The 18,980-nt window shown below is 36.3% G+C and overlaps 2 protein-coding genes across 2 annotated transcripts; one reads left to right on the top strand and one right to left on the bottom strand.

The window, feature by feature from the left end:
* Nucleotides 1–812: 812 nt before the first annotated feature.
* Nucleotides 813–16,897, top strand: LOC137392758 (long-chain-fatty-acid--CoA ligase 1-like). Its single transcript, XM_068079080.1, has 18 exons — nucleotides 813–942; nucleotides 1,318–1,464; nucleotides 3,198–3,297; nucleotides 4,754–4,824; nucleotides 7,177–7,278; nucleotides 9,217–9,316; nucleotides 9,405–9,580; nucleotides 10,114–10,146; nucleotides 10,309–10,431; nucleotides 11,292–11,387; nucleotides 11,692–11,826; nucleotides 12,290–12,372; nucleotides 12,532–12,682; nucleotides 13,129–13,201; nucleotides 14,236–14,441; nucleotides 16,103–16,255; nucleotides 16,348–16,518; nucleotides 16,753–16,897. The coding sequence occupies exons 2-18, from the start codon at nucleotides 1,321–1,323 to the stop codon at nucleotides 16,885–16,887; spliced, it is 2,052 nt and encodes a 683-aa protein (XP_067935181.1). The 5' UTR covers nucleotides 813–942; nucleotides 1,318–1,320; the 3' UTR covers nucleotides 16,888–16,897.
* A 104-nt stretch (nucleotides 16,898–17,001) lies between these two features.
* LOC137392759 (histone H3.3A) lies at nucleotides 17,002–18,740 on the bottom strand. Its single transcript, XM_068079082.1, has 3 exons — nucleotides 18,609–18,740; nucleotides 17,694–17,981; nucleotides 17,002–17,537 (listed from the first exon to the last, which is right to left on the bottom strand). The coding sequence occupies exons 2-3, from the start codon at nucleotides 17,973–17,975 to the stop codon at nucleotides 17,409–17,411; spliced, it is 411 nt and encodes a 136-aa protein (XP_067935183.1). The 5' UTR covers nucleotides 17,976–17,981; nucleotides 18,609–18,740; the 3' UTR covers nucleotides 17,002–17,408.
* Between the last annotated feature and the right edge of the window lie 240 nt (nucleotides 18,741–18,980).

The raw sequence follows: 18,980 nt of genomic DNA, 5'->3' as shown, positions 1-18,980 counted from the left end.
GGAATGTAATTACAAGCTCTTAAAAGCTAAAAAACGAAAAGCCGCCGTAGATTGGAATCTGTTTATTTCTCTGACGTAGTCATTCCATTTGGTTATTGTCTTGTCACATGCTGTTCTCACGTGAATATAAAACTTATCGTAGCACTAGTTTATGACATACACTTCGGGTTTTACCGAAGACCCGTATCAGATATCCAGAAAGTCTATAGGAATGTTTAAACTAATGTGTTGTGAAGCTTACATCAAAGTCCCACCCCAATTCATCTTTAAAACTAGGCCTTTGAGTTGCCGGCAGCCACCAAATTTTATAAAGTGGTTGTTTACAATTACTGGTATTAGGTTTTTACCACTTTGTCACTTTGGTGTCACATTAAAGGTGAATTTGCCCAATGCCATTCCTTCATCAATGAGCAGTTGTACTATTCAGAAAGCCCAGGCTAGAAAAAGCATCAATCCTAAACATGATTCTTTCACTTCATATCTTTGGCTGCCAACTCTCTCCCAGTCTGGTATTCGACGCTCTGATTAACATGTTTACATCCCCAGACTTTCTACCAACCCAGTAGGTTGGTAGGAAGTCTGAAAGCGTATCTGATTTTGTCTGCAATATACAGCAAACCAGCAATAGAATCAAGGAGCTATAGTATTCCCCTTTGTCGTGTTCAATGAAGTTGAAAGACTAGGCTATGAATGGCATGACTTTATGGTTCAAAGTCCATTTTGCATACAAAAACAACTGGATGAATAAAACCGCTACGCTTCAATACGTGGACTTGTTGCCGTGTTTCTACTAATAAGCTGTTCCAATGCATGCACACTGTAGTTAATGGGAGTGCCCTAAGAATCTCATTCTCATCTAGGTGACTGCTAATAACGTGGAAAGACATCTAATCAGTATATTGGTTGCACCACTTACCACTGCTACACGCTGACAGATCACAGGTAAGTCCTTGGTATTTCTTTGTCAGCTGCGTTAGTTGATAGCTTATTTCTGCATAGCCCTGTTCAAATCTTTTGTAATAGCCTGTGGTTCCTAGAGATGGCTTGACAGCTGTCCTATGTTGCGCTGTTGTCCATATTTTCACCGCGTTGATCTTTACTGGGTTCATTGCAATGCCATCTTTGTTCACTAAGAGTCCCAAATATTTTACTAGTTTGGAGAGGAGTGTGCACTTCTCTGGCTTCAGCTTTGCCTCCTTAAATCTCTGTAGTAATTCCAGCCTTTCTAGGTGGGCCCTTTTTTAACTATCACTTTTATAAGCTTCCAGGCACTATGGCTGTAGATTTATAGTACATGTACACGATGCTGCCTTTTAGGTGATGGACAGCTTACTTAGTAAGCCGGCAGCGACAGCCACTCTAGCGGGTCTGGCTAGCTACGCTGCCTATACATGGGCTACTTCAGATCCTGAAGGCTATCGGTTCGATCCGAGCTTCTTAGCCCAGCAGAGCATTGAAGTGCCGGTAAGTTCTGTAAGACGGGCTCACTATTTGATGAACTCTGCCTGTGTTTCCAGCTAGTAATACTTGAAATGAATTAGACTAGAGCAGCCTTCGTCAACTTTATTAGCCATAGATCTAACATCTTCATTCTAACTCTTTCTTCACTGATACGGTTTACATCTATGCAGATCTCAAACCAGGTAGCTTGTACCTAGACCGATGGCCGTCACCGCTAAAGGGGTGAAGTGGTTTATGCTCTTGCTCAATACAGAGCGTCTGCTCTGTAACTTGCTTCAAATGTTTGTTGAATATCAGCAATCGTCAGTTCATGTGTTCGGCTTGTCGGTGTCTTCCATATCCGTCATAACATGCAAATAAAGCTGTGACAGAGGAAGGTTGAGGAACCACAGTCATAGCTCTCTGGTATCCTCAAACTTGCACTGATTATGTCAGCCAGGTTGCTTGACTGGCTCTGACCGTAAAAAAAGCTATCAAGTTCAGATCTGCAATTGCTGAAGGAAGTTAGTAGAATTAACAAGTAGTCAGTAAAGGTGTGTAATAATAATACGCTTATTAGGTATTCTTGCTGGTCGGGTCGTCGCTATTGGAAAAGAATGAAAAAAACACACAAACTGTCTTTCAAGTTCATGAATGAAAAATGTCGATTGCCAAGCTTTACTTTTGTGATATTTGCATTAAAGGTTTTCCTCTGTAGATAAGCATTGCTATAATTTTAACTTTGCCACAGTCAATACACTTTGGTACAGAGCATATACAAGCATACATACATTATATATATAGTACATACTACACTCATATATATAATTATATAAAAGTATATAGGCCTACTACATGTATGTATTTCGTATTTAGTACAGAGCAGTTATTGTCATTTCTTCAAGAATTTACTCAACTTACCAAAAATGATCTACTTTTCCTGCTGACTATCATTAAGACTGGTGGACCCTGTATTACCATACGTCAACGTTAATCCCACAATGCATCAGTGATTGTCTGTGATAACAATGTTCCCACTATCACAAACCCATCTGCGTTTACATCAGTGAATAGTCCATGGCATAGCAGTCTTATTATACCATGCTGTCGCTGAACCGATAAGTGATGTAATTAGTCCCGCAGCAACTATCGTGAAGGAAAATATAGATCAAGTTATCCATGACAGTCAATCACCGTTGCTGAAGTGGTACACATTGTATAGACTGTCATGGGGCCTGGGCATGGCTCTCTTGGGGGTGGGGAGGAGAGAGAGATCTCTCTCTCCCCTCCCCCCAAAAGAGCCATGCCCAGGCTAACTGTCATGGATACACAGCGAAATTTTGAAAAAGTTTAACAGCTAGAATGTTCATTGACATATCTGTGTACCCACAGCGATGCCATCGGTCTACGGCGCATATAGTCGACAAATAATTGTCGAAAGGACAACTCTTACATACTGTGATCACATGTGAACCAGCTTTTAGTGAAGTTCACCGCTAGTACTTCGCTGTTCTAGATAAGCTTTGAATCGCATGCATTATAAATTTTGTTGTTACAGCTGTATAACTTTTAAAATTTTCTGCTACTCTACTCATACCAGGACTATTCCTACAAATTATCTCATAGTTCTAAGTTGTGAGAATTATAGGCCTTCCATATTGAATATACGTATCCTGCCTTCACCTTTTAACTTGTATTTCCGCAATTTTTCCTTCCTACAGCCTTTACACGGCCATTCATTGATTGCTGCCTTGTAGGATATCCCAGCATGCAGGCGTTCCAAGTATGTCCCACCAGATTCAATGGATGCTTCCAAATCCTTGTATGATATGTTTGACGAAGCTGTGAAAAAGTTTGGTAGGATTTTGTGAGATATTCCCATTGCTCTGTCTTGACAGTTGTGGTCCTAAGGCTTTTGATGGTGTCACGTTATATTATATGTAGCCTATCTGTTTTACACACAAAATTTTCATACATTGATCAGATTCGGATGTCTGTTCCAAACTAAAAATGCGGTATATACGATGTAAATAGTTTTGATGTTTCTTAATTCTTGTGCATCTAGTCAGAACCGTACTAGGGTAAAGTGATTCGAGGGACAGAGTATAACGTGATACAATGTGGAATGTAAATTACCCAACACACTGACTTATTTCTGATCATCATTAAATCCAATATTTATGTTACGCCGCTTCATTACATCCCTGTGATTATCTAACGAAATATTATAAAAAGCCGATAAAAAGCTGATTTCATATGGAACAAGAACATGGTAGACATAAGTAGACGGTCGATGGTCTAACGCTCTAGAGACTGATTTATTTGTCAGAGTAAATTCCTTCGTAATACCTCTGAATATTTGTTACCTTGCTTGATAGTATGAACAGAAACAGCTTCCTCAAGTTCGGCGAGTGACCTAATAATTTCTAGCTAACGATTATACTGATTGATGCACATCGTCGTGGTTTAAACAGATGGCTTTCTCTGATCTGCATATAATGTTGTTCTACGCTTCATAAAAAACCTTACCATAGCATTGCAGCGTCTGACCGTCTGAACAGATACTCAGAGCATCAAAGCATTCAGCAGTTAGGCCAGCGGAATTGTAATGCCTAGCTCAGACCAATGTCGTGTGATGTGCTGCGCCCTGCTATGCAAGCTCATGCATGTGTGCTATTTATGTTAACCACGATAGCTATGAAAATGCAGTATGATCCAACTAAATTCTACACGCACTCCACAAGAGTATTCTCTTGTGGGTTGTGATAAGGCGCATCACCTCACATGCCATCCGTGCGACATTGGTCTAAACCAGGTACAATGGTTTAACACCATTCTATATCGAACTTATTGGTAATTCGATTATAAACGAACACACATTTTGTATTTAAAAAACTGCTGATTTTTGCGCATCACCATGATAATTCTTTCTGCGAACAAGGCCATCACCAAAATTTCTTAAAATCATTAAGTTTATATAAAGCATCGGGAAGAGAACATTGGTACGCATGTTCAATCTGTATCGCGACAACACCAGCGCTTTGCCTCTTGTTGAACAGAAGTTTCCTAAAACATCTGCATGTGTAGCCACTCCATATCAACTCATTCTACTTCTGTCCTAACGGCGAGTGAAACTTTTCTTGGAGTGGTTGAATCCCTGTATGACATGATGTTCCAGAGATCGGTGACAATAAGCATCAGAGAGGGTGTTAAAGACTGATGCCCCTCAGCCCTGTAGAAACATGATCAAACTGTTAAAACAGGCTTATCTTTGTTTACCACTCGCTAATTCTAGCTTTGTCACTCATTTCAGGAAGCAGGAAATGTTTTGGATGGAGGAGCTCAGTTGAAACAGGATTTGATAATTGGCTTACCTTTTCAGAGGTAAATATGAATACTCATTGCTGAGCACTTAAACATATTAATATTTCGATATTACTTCAGACGCTGAATAGGTCATAGTACGCTAGCCTTAGAGCCCGTATATTTCACAATTCTAGCTGGTCACTAACCTGTTAGAAGGTAGCTGTATGTAAGGTCAGTTATATATATATACATATAAATTCACCAATTTACACCTGAAGAGCACCATAGGGTAAAACAATTTTATAGTGACTCCTAGCTAAATATTATTTTTACTTACCGTATTATTGTACCCAATGGAAATTCTATTTTTTGTTGAGAGTTTTCTTTAGCATTTTAGTAATACTAACTGTATATGTATATATATGTATATTTGTATATTTGTATATGTATATACATATAATATATGTATCGTCATTAAGCATATTATGCTTAATGACGATTTGGAGTTGCGACGACATGTCGAAAATTGTGCAAATGGTCAAATTAAGTTTAAAGAAGCTAAATGAAAAGAATATATATAACTATTTATATACATTTTTTCATTTAGCTTCTTTAAGCATAATTTTGACAACTTGCACAATTTTTAACATGCCGTCGCAACTCCGAATCGTCATTAAGCGAGCGTGTCACGTAATTAAATTGTACTATAATATGTGTGAGATATAGCAACATATGTGATAAAATCATATTACTGAAAGCAGCTGACTAACAGTTTAGCGAATCATTAACTGGGAGCAACTTGTATTGTAATGAAAACATTTTAGTCATGTTGAATTGTCTCAGGCAAGCTCTCAACTGTGGGTGTGCCAAATGAGAAAAACTTTGGTTTGTCCTCGGCTTGATCCAGAATTGACAAAACCCAAGGCGAGTCAACGATCGCGTGCTACTTCATATTTTGCTATCATGACTCAAACAATCATTGTTTGGCTGCCATGCGGGGTTGGCATCTAGCATGTTTTTCCTTGAACAAAAATACAGCAGTACAAGTAGCTGCGCAAATGTTATTTCTATCACAAATTGCTGATGATCCATATCAAGTAATAAATATGCTGAAAATACATAATAAATGTAACGTTAATGAAAAATTGAGCGAGGACATCATAGCTGAGGCCAATTCTCATTGGTTATTCTGTGGCAAAGTCTATATACACACCATTCAGTAATGTTGGTATGTTTAGCCACATGAAATATCTGCGCCATAGGTCAACTGTATGATTTAATGGTGTGTAGCCAGGCCTTTGGCTGGCAGGAATACCTTAATGGTAACATGTCCTCTATTATTATGGTGGCTCTCGTTAAAAAGTAGTTTAAATACTCGAGGAATTGTTCCCCCTACTAAGACCAAAAAATAGAATCGTGTTTCCTCTTATTTGGTGTTTCTAAGCTGCTATGCTGAGGTCATCTAGTTCTTAAAACTTTTCTAACTATAGATGGATTACATAAAATATTTAGAAACCGGTATATGCCTATGATGTGTACCTTCCCAAACCAAAGCTACAACTAATCTAATCAAAAACCGTTTCCATCATTTTTCTTCAAATAATCATCAGCAGTGGATTATTGCTGTTTATTCAGCATGAAGTTTTGCATATTTATTGGAATCTTACTATGTTTATAAGACAAAAAGTTATCTAAAAGGCCATCATAGTGAAATATTGAGTATTCAAACTACACAAGAATAAATGCTATATAAAATGCTATACATACATGTACTTAACTAAAATTCAATTATTTAATGTATTTATTATGGTACTAAATAATTATTTTTTACAAAAATGCATGCATAGATAGTTATGAATGACACTATATATTTCTGTATAGTTTGCGCATTTCAAATATTGAAGTTATCACCTAACAGTAACACCTAACAACAACAGCTGTGCTGGGCCTTGCACCATCCAAAGGATAGAGTGGATGGGTTATATTCACTCAGTAAATAGACACAGGTTAGCCAATCAACAGCCATGGAGTTGAGTTTTAATAAAGCAGCCAATTAGAAATTATTAGTTTGTACATAGAAATAAAATTCCTCTCTATTTGTGTTCATCTCTAACTGTTTTTTAGTGATAAAATTGGACAGAAAATGTAAAAATGGTTTGTGATTCCATTACGAGCAAATGTATATTACATTAGTTTGGAACCAAATAGCTGTCCAATGTGTAGGATCTTATGCAGATGGCCAAACTCTTATTGCCCTTGTAACTGATTATTTATTACTAGGGTACTGCGTTATGATTATAGCATATATACCATGTACGGTATGTTTGTCCTAGAAACAACAACTAATAACAGTTTCTGTTTTAGCCTTAGCTAGACAATTGCTCAGCAGTTATATGCCTGTTCATGAGCCACGTTTCTTTGTCTTGTCAGGTAATGGCAAGGGTAACTGACATAGGATACGGCCTGAGGTGGCTCGGCCTCGCTCCATCTCAAGAATCACTCGTAGGCATGTTCTCTAAAAATCGGGCTGAGGTATGGTTCCTGACAGAGTGGTAAACTGGCAATACCGCCAGTTTTTTATTGTTCACCCTTTTATTGTTCACTGTTTTAAATTTTTAGAATAAGGGTTCGTTTAGTATTCACTAAAATTTATAGTTTTAAAATTATTTGGTTTGTAAGCCAGCTGCTAGGAAGCATTAAAAGCGCGTAATTCTTTGGTTCGGGATAGTAGGGATGATGATAGTGGAGATGACGATAGTGGAGATGACGATAGTGGAGATGACGATAGTGAAGATGACGATAGTGGAGATGACGATAGTGGACATGATGATAATAGAGATGATGATAGTGGAGATGACGATAGTAGAGATGATGATAGTAGAGATGACGATAGTAGGAATGATGATAGTAGAGATGATGATAATAGAGGTGACGATATTAGAGATGACGATAGTAGGGATGATGATAGTAGAGATGACAATAGTGGAGATGATGATCCACTATTACTGATCACTGGTATATCATCAATACTCGTTGCTCAACTTCCGCGCTCATCTTATTTTAGAATTTATTAACTTTGGTCGATAATAATAATAATGTTTCTAGATCATAAAAGATGTAAAGTTGAACTAGTGAATATTAGCAAAAATCTGAAGAGGTAATTGTTTAGACATGAATTTTAGCATCAAATACTGGAAGGATTTGTTTCATTTTTCATATTAGCTAACTAATAACAATTGCAGCTCGGTTGTTTTTACCGTGTTGTCTGGGAAATGGTCATTTGAAAAGTTGGTTGCATTAAACCTGTGCCTTTGAGTGTTAGCTACCAGAAGAATTTCATTCATATTTCTTTATTAGCTAATTAATAGCGATTATTCGAAAATCATATTGTATTGAAATAGATTAAATTGTATCTTTTTTTGGTGATTATTTATGAAGGTAACTTTTATGCAATATTTAACGATTCAAGTGTAAAAATTTGTTTGCCAATTATTCAGTAAACTCGGGGCTTTTTTGTATATTTGCACATTAAAAAGAGGTTTTTGAATCCCAATGTATGTAGTAGTAATTAAAATTGCATACATTGGCAAAAAATACTAAATCTGTTGTATTTGTTGATGTGAATTTGAGACATACACCACTAGTTGGGTACAAAATTGTGGTAGTTGAGCAAAAAAAGAAATAATATTATGAGTCTGTAATTTGCTTAAAATTTAATGAAACATAAACAAGGTTCAATTTATTGAAAGCGGTTTAGGATGCTTGTAATCTCTGTACACAATACAATCTCCAATAAACAACTGTTTCATTTTTTTAAAGGATCAAAAAATATTTTTCAAGCCGTACAATATGCTCATCTCAACACAGACTCAAATGCTTAATCTACCTATATATATAAATCTCATTGTTTTTATCTATTTTTATTTATTGTTTTTATTTTTGTCTTGCGGTTAAATCCTGTAGCAATTATAGCAATTAAAATCTAGTGTGGCAATGGATTCGATCTCGAGACCCCAGATCCGGAGGCGACAAACTTAACAAATAAGCTACACGGAATACCATGGATTTATTGGGCAAATAGTTATTACATTAGTTAAGATAGTCACGCTTAAAGCGCTTGCTTGGGGTTAATAACTAGCACTGTTGACCGTTATGCGTAACAATTGTTAAGCTGGCCAAAAATGGGGGTATTGTTTTAGTAAAGATTCTCGTAAAGATCTCGCTTTCCAAGTTACTCAAGTTCGTTAAGTAATTATTCTATTACCCGTGCAATGCTTAACATTTGGTTAGTTAAAAACATGAATATTTAAACTTTTTTCATAAAATATTGATTTTTTGTTTCAAAAATTATACTATTTTTTATGTTAAGGAATTCATTACTATTAAATCAGTAGCCACCTTAATGGTTTTCTCATCAATCGTAAGTTCAGTTATACATACCTTGACTTTCTGTTGGTTTACTCTTTGTAGATGGTTATGACTCAGTTTGCCTGCTACCAGCACTCGATGGTTATGGTACCTATGTACGATACTCTCGGAGACGAGGGAATCGAGCACATCGTTAACCAGAGTGAGTGTTATTGCGGATAGCTAAATGCACTTTTAGCAGCACTTGTCTGAACGAAAGCAAGTAAATTTGTTATTTCTATATTTTATAGCAAAAATGCAAGTCGTTTTTTGTGATGGAGAAGACAAAGTGAAGCATTTGGTGAACTGGGGCAAAGAGAAATTACCCACTATATCCACGGTCGTGTACATGAATGCCATTACACCAGAGACAACCGCTGCTGTTTTGGAGCAGGACTGGAAGCTTTTCTCTTTTGCTGAAGTTGAGGTTAGAAGTACTGCTAAGATCAGCTAAATAATTCTATTCAAACTTTTTAGCTCAATTTACTAGCTTCAAAATATGACTGAGTGTTATCTCCACTTGGATTAGAAAAAAGCTAGCACATTGAGAAGACAACCTCAAATTTTTCAAAATAGTTAAAAAAAATTTGTTTTTTTTAAAGTTTTTTTAATGATAAAATTTGTTTACACTTTAAAATTTAAGGCAAAAGTTTTTAGACTGTTTTTCATTATATTATGTTTGGTTACTATATATAATACGATAATGTTAGGAACATATTGAGTAATCAGAAACAAGACAAAATTGCTAAAATTTTGAAACGTCTTGAGTTGTCTGATAACCCTAAAAGGCACTGATTTTCTTTGAATCAGTAGTTAACTAACTTCTATTTAAAAAATATGAAATGTTACTTTTATTTGCATTAATAAAACATGGACCTTTTCATTTGTCAGAGCTCAGGCAGGTGCATTTTGTTTTCATATAAGCCTTGATTCTTGCATAGTTCTATTTGTCTTTGATAGGCAGCCGGTGAGAAGAATCCAGTTGAAATGAACGTAAGTTTATTGTAAGGTTTTGTAAAAAAGTCGTTAAGCATGAGAATTAGCAGGATGAACATTGATGCCAAGTTTGATCTCTACTACCTATTCATAGTTAACCAGTGTAGTAATATGACTGCATCAATACTCAAGTTCATTATTTTGTTATGATATTTGTAGATCTGCAAACCGGAAGACTTATGTATTATCTGTTATACGAGTGGAACAACTGGAAAACCCAAAGGAGCAATGATTGAACACAGAGGAATCAATTTGATCGTTCACTGCGCTCTGTCATCATTTGTGAGCTTTACAAAACTTGCTGAGGATGCGGTTATTTATGTCACCTAAACATGGAAGAACTGTGTTTTACATGTAGACTTTAACAGCAAAGCCTAAGAAACTGGTTGTTGGCTGCACCAATTGCCTGCACTGCCACCTCCTTTTTGTCGAGTCACGTCTAATGCTGTTGACTCATGTTTAATACTGGTGACTCATTTCTAATGCTGTTGACTCATGTCTAACACTGTTGACTCATGTCTAATGTTGTTGACTCATGTCTAATGCTGTTGATTCAAGTCTAATGCTGTTGACTCATGTCTAATACTGTTGACTCATGTCTAATACTGTTGACTCGTGTCTAATACTGTTGACTCATATCTAATACTGTTGACTCGTGTCTAATACTGTTGACTCATGTCTAATATTGTTGAATCATGTCTAATACTGTTGATTCATGTCTAATACTGTTGACTCGTGTCTAATACTGTTGACTCGTGTCTAATACTGTTGACTCATATCTAATACTGTTGACTCGTGTCTAATACTGTTGACTCATGTCTAATATTGTTGACTCATGTCTAATACTGTTGAATCATGTCTAATACTGTTGAATCATGTCTAATACTGTTGACTCGTGTCTAATACTGTTGACTCGTGTCTAATGTTGTTGACTAATGTCTAATGCTGTTGACTCATATCTAATGCTGTTGACTCATGTCTAATATTGTTGACTCATGTCTAATACTGTAATCATGTCTAATGCTGTTGAGTCAGGTCTAATGCTGTTGAATCGTGTCTCATGCTGTTAGCTCATGTATTGTTTAAAAGGGTTCAAGTATAAATCATTGTGCCTAACTAGACTAGTTTGTAATGTGTTACAGGAGACTCAATTTAGCTGTGGGACAGATTTTTTCACAGAAGATGAAACATATTTGTCTTATCTACCCATGGCGCATGCTTATGAGCAAGCAATGCTGGTAGGTAACTAACGACTATACACCCACAGCTTTGGTACAAAGAAAAGTTTCATACTGACATACAAGTCGCAACGAAATACAATGAATCTTTTGTTATGGGTTTAAGTCCTTGCTTCAATGACCTGAGTGCTCGCTTCAATGACCTTGAGTGCTCGCTGCTAACTCCTCTATTTCCTCCTTCAAACTTAAGCCCCTTATAGTCCTTATTATATTTGATCAAGAACAGCTTTGTGAAAGCAGCTTAGTTTCATCGCAACCAGGCATTCTTCCTTTGAATTCCTTTTTAACATTCGTTGCTTTTTAGCCTGGCTTGCTGTCAAGAGGGTTCAAAATTGGTTTCTACAGCGGTGATGTGAAGGAGTTGCTCAATGATATCAAGTATCTCAGACCTACAATGTTTGCATCGGTTCCCAGGTTACTCAACAAAATATATGATAAGGTATGATAGCCTCTGATCACTCAGTATTTCTTTTGGCCTTATACCATACCACTGAGGGAAAAACATGCTGCTTAACCCAAAGCTGAGGCCAAAATAATTAGCGTTTGGTGGAAGAAATCTGTGTCTGACCTGATGGAGAAGTTTAACAAATTATTTGTATATTTCCTTGTGTGCATGTTAGCTACAGGTTTGCATGCTTGACAAAACTTTACTAATTTACAACACTAATTGTGGAAATGAACATCCCAACTTATTCGAATGTTGGTTCTACTGTGGGGCCATTCTATTGCATAACTTTGCTGGTTTCTGTTTTTGTAGCATTTCAGATTACCTTTGCAATCAAATAGATTTTCATTATTATTTTTACAATATATGTTTGCAATTCCTTCGTAGAGGCTTATGTAGCCGAGCTCTTTTGGACAACTGTGCAATTAATCTCAAAGTACTTTGTTGGCTCTTACAGGTTATGTCTACATTGGGTAGCAGTGCAGTTAAAAACTGGCTTTTCCAGACGGCTCTCAACAAAAAGGAAGAATATTACAAACGGTTTGACAACTTTAGCTTATTTTGATTTGATAATTTAATAAAGAATTGGCAAATAGTTTTTATAACTTTGTATTTAGCTATATCGTCTGGGGGTGCTCATAACAATAGCTATCATCTTATTTGCTATCATGTCATGGTATTTCCCATTGTGTAATGTAGGGGCATCATAACCAAGTCGACTCTGTGGGATAAACTAGTTTTTAAAAAAATACAAGATGTGCTAGGAGGAAGAGTGAAAGGAATAATCACTGGTGCTGCACCCATTTCTCCTCCTGTTCTCAGATTTCTCCGGCTTGCCTTTGGGGCGGCGGTAAGACGACTCCATATCTTTGTTGACATGTGTTAAATCATGGTAACAACTAAATAATAAAATTATTGTAAGCATAACATCTTACCTAACACTGCAAACGTTGTTGAAAAAAATTCTAAAAAGTTGAGTATTCTAAAATACATGAAGGGTCTACATATATAATAAAACACAGGAATGTGTAATTTGACGACTGTTGTTCCAGATTTTTCTACCAACAACTCGACTCAAGATTTGTTCGCAGTCGTAGCTATTAATGGTCATTTTTTATTGTTTTGTTGTAGTAGTGCTTAGACAACATTGCATTGCAGCATAATATTCAGCAGATCGATATAGATTTTCTTGTTTCACTACTTGTATGTTATAGAATGTCGCACATGGTGTGATACTCTCCCAGTTAGCTTTTTGAGAGAAACAGTTGTCGCATGATAACATAACATTGCATGTAGGTGGCTGAAGGATATGGACAGACAGAAAGCTCTGCAGCCATGTGCTTTTCTCTGCTTGGAGAATATGCAGTAGGTAAGTTTTTAAGCAATCTCTCTATGACTCGCTCACTATTATAAAAAGGTTTCACTAGATTCATGATAATGGTGCTGCAATGACGTGTTAAAGAAAACACATTGAGAAGCCCGGCTCTAAACAGGCTATTGGCACAGACAAGTTCCTTATCAAACTTTTCAACTAGAGATAGTGGAGCAGTAAACCAACTGTTTTGAACCACAGGAGGTTATATGGTTATATAGGAACTTGACATCAAGTAGTACACAAAAACCAGATCTCTTGCATAGATTGTAAGCTGCCAGTTTGTTAGTTAACCCAGTTCAAAAATAATTTTCTTTCTTTTGATATAAAAATTACATAATCTTTATCAGGGTTACTGACAGAAAATAGTCTGCTCTCTAAAGCAGTTATATATATATGGCAGTCATAGATTACTTTTTAGTGCATTACATTCATTATACAGGACTAGCTGAATGCCTGACTGTGCTTGGTTAATAAAAAAGTTTTTGCATAGATAATTTATTTTTAATTGGCTAGGGTTTTTACCCGATGAATTTGAGTAACTAGTAAGCTACTTAATAGTATTATAACAAGAGCTATTATTTAACTTAGCCAGCGAAAGGAAAAACGATTGCGTAATGCTCTTTCAGCATTCTAGCTGAAGCATGAGTATTTTAAACAATCGATATTAAAGATGAATAGGTGTAATAAGTACGATGTGATATTCCATTGTATAGCAATAAGACCGCATGGACTAGTTGTTTAACGCGTCTGGCTGTAGACCTGTTGGTTTCGAGGACAAATCCCGTGCAAAGTGCATTTGTCATTCCTAAAACTTTGTCGCTATAACTGGACACATGAACGACAAACAACCAACAGACAAATGACATACATGTACACTGAGATTTGTTGTTTATTTACATATAGTTGTACACCTATCATAGCCAATATCGTCATGATAGGAACTTTCAACTGTTTGAAATTGTACCTTGAATTACAATGAGCAGGTAGCCGTTACAGTAATTTCATTTATCAGGTATTCTTTTCTTAAGGTGAAGTAGGAGCACCCATGGCTTGTAACCATATAAAACTTATGGATGTGCCCGAGATGAACTACTATGCAGCTGAAAATATTGGTGAAGTTTGTGCCAAAGGTGAAAATGTGTTTCGAGGCTACTTAAAAGATGAAGGGAAAACAAAAGAGGCTATAGATGACGATGGATGGCTGCATTCCGGAGATATTGGAATTTGGACTGAGGTAACTGTTATGCATGTTTTTGTATACCCCTTTTGTTCTGTACACACCTCTACGTACATGAGGATTCTAAGGCAATAAACTAAAACAGAAAGCATCAAGTAATGCTGACAGCCAAGTGCATAAAAGAAATGTGGCTGATTATTTCATGTGGCCAGCCAATAATTGTCATAAAAGTACATACAGTGAAACATGGATAACTCGCCCTCGGATATATCGAACACATGGTCAACTCGAATGGATTTGCTTGGTCCGTTCCCACACAATGATAAATGGCTTTATATAACTCGACCTCGGCACCGTTAACTCGAACAGTTTTTTGCCAAATTCACAAACGTGGTTTCCGTTCAATTTATTTCGAAGGAGTTTCCACTAGTCACGGAGCTGAGACTACTCTGCTTTCTTAACGAAAGCGCTTTTTATACGCATATAGTGTACATATAATTTCCCCCGTACCGTATAATGGAATCGAAAAAGAAATCGTATAAAAATGATTAATAGGGTCGCTAAGACGTTCGCTTAGTTACGGCCAAGCTATAAACGTTAGAAGGTATTGGCGATAAAAATTTAATAAAGATAAACACAGCATGCAAAATACATGTTGTAACAGTGATTAAATGCGGATACATAAAGATAAAATGTCACAAATAGGCTCGTGGCTTGGGGTCCGCTACAACAGACATCCGCTTTACGATGGCATCACGCAAGCAAAGAAAAGCGTGGAAACCTTCTGACAAACTTGAAGTACTCGAGGTAATCGAAGCAGGACAAAAGCTATCAGCATTATCAAAAAGAGAAAATCTTCCAAAAAGTACAGTGTCAACATGGATTAAACAAAACGAAAGAATAAGATCGTTATGTGACCAAAATTCATCAAGGCTAAGAGATCGTTCAACGTCGCACGATGATTTGGATGGTGTATTATTGACTTGGTTTAGACAAGTGCGTAGTGAAGGCGTACCTATTGATGGGCCAATTTTGTTAGAAAAGGCTAACAAGTTTTTAAGGACTATAATAACTGTTTAAAATCTATTTCTACAATAAGTCACACTGTTGATCTTTGTCAAAAAAATACCTTGTCACAGACTATACTGGATAAGATTTTTAAATGAAACCACTGATCAGATGTAAAGCATGCTTTTTTGCATTGGTCATAATAAATGTTAACTTATGTCCAGTTTTAAAAATTATCAGAAAGAATAGATATTTTTCTGTTGGGCTGAGATTTGTTTGCAGTTTTAGGTGATGTGACTGACAAGACGTTTTAAGATTAAAATTGACAAAATTGATCTCGAGTAAAACACTCAGAAGAAAAAATGTTTTCTGGGCGTTTTAACCGCGATTAGGTTTTGCCAATTTTAATCTGAAAAAGTTCTGGCGGTCGCATCACCTAAAACAACACACAAATCTCAAGTGTATAAAAATATCTATACTTCCTGATAAATACTTTAAAACTCTACATCAGACGCCCTTTAACTTACAACAAACAACCTATACTTTAGTTTTATATATACATGTAGTTTGTATATGTATCTACTGATAAATACATTCACTTGTGACTGTGCTCTGATAACTTGAACGCTCTGATAACTCAAACACTTTCGCTCGGTCCCGTGAAGTTTGAGTTATCCATGTTTTACTGTATATAGCTTTAAATTTCACAGAGAGGAGCCCTCAAAATTGTGGACCGAAAGAAGAATATTTTCAAGTTATCTCAAGGAGAATATATAGCACCTGAGAAGATAGAAAATGTATATGTTAGTTGTCCACTAGTTGCGCAGTGTTATGTACACGGAGACAGCCTTCAGACTTGTGTTGTAAGTATTGTTGTCGATAACAACTTGCATTGGATTTTGTAATCTGCCAATCAGAATTGTGGAAGATAGCTATAAGATTAAGTTCTTTGTAGGTTGGAGTTGTAGTACCAGATGCAGATGTATTACCATCATTCGCTCGTTCTGAGCTTGGTATAAATTCAGGTGATATGGAGGAGTTGTGTGCTAATGCAAGAGTAAAAGAGGCTATCATGAAGGGTATGGCCAAGGAGGCTAAAGAACAAAAGCTCAAAGGATTTGAACAGGTAATTAATTATATATTGATATTATTGGATTCATTGCGCTCAGCATAAGCCTCTCAAACGGCACTCGCACGCTGAATACTGATCGAGTACATGGACACAGTTGCCCAGTTGAATTCAATTAGTAAAAATTGAAGTTCTTGATCGGGCATTCGTCTATTGCATTTAGGCAGTATTTACTGCATGAGCAATAGTCAACCAGTACTATAGTATAATGCATTGCACTATTTGTTTAAGGTAAAAGATATCCACCTCAGTGCTGAAGCATTTTCTGTGGACAATGATTTGCTAACACCAACATTCAAGTTGAAGCGAATACAAGGCCTAAAGAAGTACCGTGATGTGTTTGACAAGCTTTACCAGAACATGTAGAAGTTTGAAAATCATTGTTTATGATGCATTAGATCCCAAGTGACAGACAAGCGTTTATGCTTCGATGGAGAATTGCACCATTGCAACAGCCTTGCAATAACTGTACCCGCATGCTCAAGAGATCAAGTAATATATTTGCATGTATGAACTCACGAACAAAAAGAACTAATATATGTTATAAGCATACAGTTTACGACAAGAAATCACTTCTATATAAAATTTGTGCGTATGTTTTACTTCTTTGTCCAACAGTCAAAAATCACAAGTGGAATAAGACAAAACTGTATACATATATATATACCTTAAATACAGTAGCTACTATTATACAATGTAACTAACAATAGCCAAGTGCCACTGAATATCTAATTAGTGACGTGCACCACCACAAAAGTGTGATGTTAGTTAGATGCTTTCCAACTATCAAACGTACTTATGCAATACCTCCACCACTTGTTAGGTGGAACAATAATAAGAGATAGTGGCCCCAGCAATACTCCAGAAATAAAGTTAAATTCCAGATATTAAGCTCTCTCTCCTCTAATACGCCTAGCCAACTGAATGTCTTTAGGCATGATGGTAACCCTCTTAGCATGGATGGCACAAAGATTAGTGTCCTCAAATAGTCCAACCAAGTATGCTTCACTGGCTTCCTAAAATATCCGACCAATACTCTATAGCAATATGAGCAATAGCAATAATATAGCAATGAGCAATAGCAATGCCAAACAACAATCAGCAATAACAAAACAAAGATATTACACCATTCATGGAAACGTATTTCATGACGAAGCACAAACAACACAAACCTGGAGAGCGCCGATGGCTGCACTTTGGAAACGCAGATCTGTTTTAAAATCCTGTGCAATTTCTCTCACCAATCTCTGAAAGGGCAACTTTCGAATAAGGAGTTCAGTAGATTTTTGGTACCGTCTGATTTCTCTCAAAGCTACTGTTCCTGGCCTATACCTGTGAGGCTTCTTTACACCACCAGTAGAAGGAGCACTTTTACGAGCAGCTTTGGTAGCAAGCTGCTTACGTGGAGCCTTGCCTCCAGTAGATTTACGCGCAGTTTGTTTAGTACGAGCCATAGTTTACTGAAACAAAATAGATCAACATTCTTAGGATTTTGTAAAAATAATATACAAAAACAGTACACCGATGCAGTTATCGAAAAACACACCAAATCATGGAAAAGTAGCGTAAAAACAGCAGCTAACATCAAAGACTAATAAAATCGATTTAACAGATAACGTTAAAAATTGAATTAATATATTTAGCGATTCTAAATTGGAGTTTTGTTAATATAAACCACTAAGATACAAACAATAAATATTGCAAGCCTAACCACCAAATCTTTTGAACCTTGAATTGCTCAAATACGTAATGGAGCATTGTCCCTACAAAGTTTGTCGGCCGTTATCGTAGAACGTAATAACAAAAAATTAAACACGGAAAATCATTACAGTTCAACAATATGTCTGTCAAAATCGTAAATTCACTCAAGTTTTAAACTAGATGACCTAAAATTGAGAAAGTAACCACATGGTGATCTGACTAGCTTCAACCAAATCGCCAGTCAAACCTTAATTCGTATACGTGACTGACGATAGTAAAGTGATATATAGCTAGTTGAACAAGTTAGTTAGATTCGAATTTATTACAAACTTGTACAAATGACAAGTGTAACCAAAAACACAAAATAACTAAATAAAAACACTTACAATGAACTGGTTAGGTAAACCGTAAGGTAGAACGCACTTTAGGTTTTGGAGCTTTCTTTCAAATAGCTGTGATGATGTCACGAATTCATGTATAGGGAAAATTTTCGACGTTGCTACTTGTGATAAGACTTCTTATTGGATGACATATATTAGAAAACGCACCTCAATGGCCATTTTTTCTTAATTTCTATTGGCCATCATAATTTTGCACAAAACCAGTATAGCGCATTTATTGGATAAATAACTTAGAGGCTGATTGGTTTATCAAAATATATGTCAACTATCCATTCTTCGCGGTAGTAAGTCGCCTAAAAGCTAAAGACTAGAGTTAACTTTTCAAGAAAAGATAACTCCAAAAACAAGTGCTAAAAA

The sequence above is a fragment of the Watersipora subatra genome, chromosome 4, assembly GCF_963576615.1.
Source record: "Watersipora subatra chromosome 4, tzWatSuba1.1, whole genome shotgun sequence".
Taxonomy (NCBI): Eukaryota; Metazoa; Bryozoa; class Gymnolaemata; order Cheilostomatida; family Watersiporidae; genus Watersipora; species Watersipora subatra.
The sequence above is the reverse complement of the archived record's forward strand: the minus strand, read 5'-3'. Positions and strand labels throughout refer to the sequence as shown.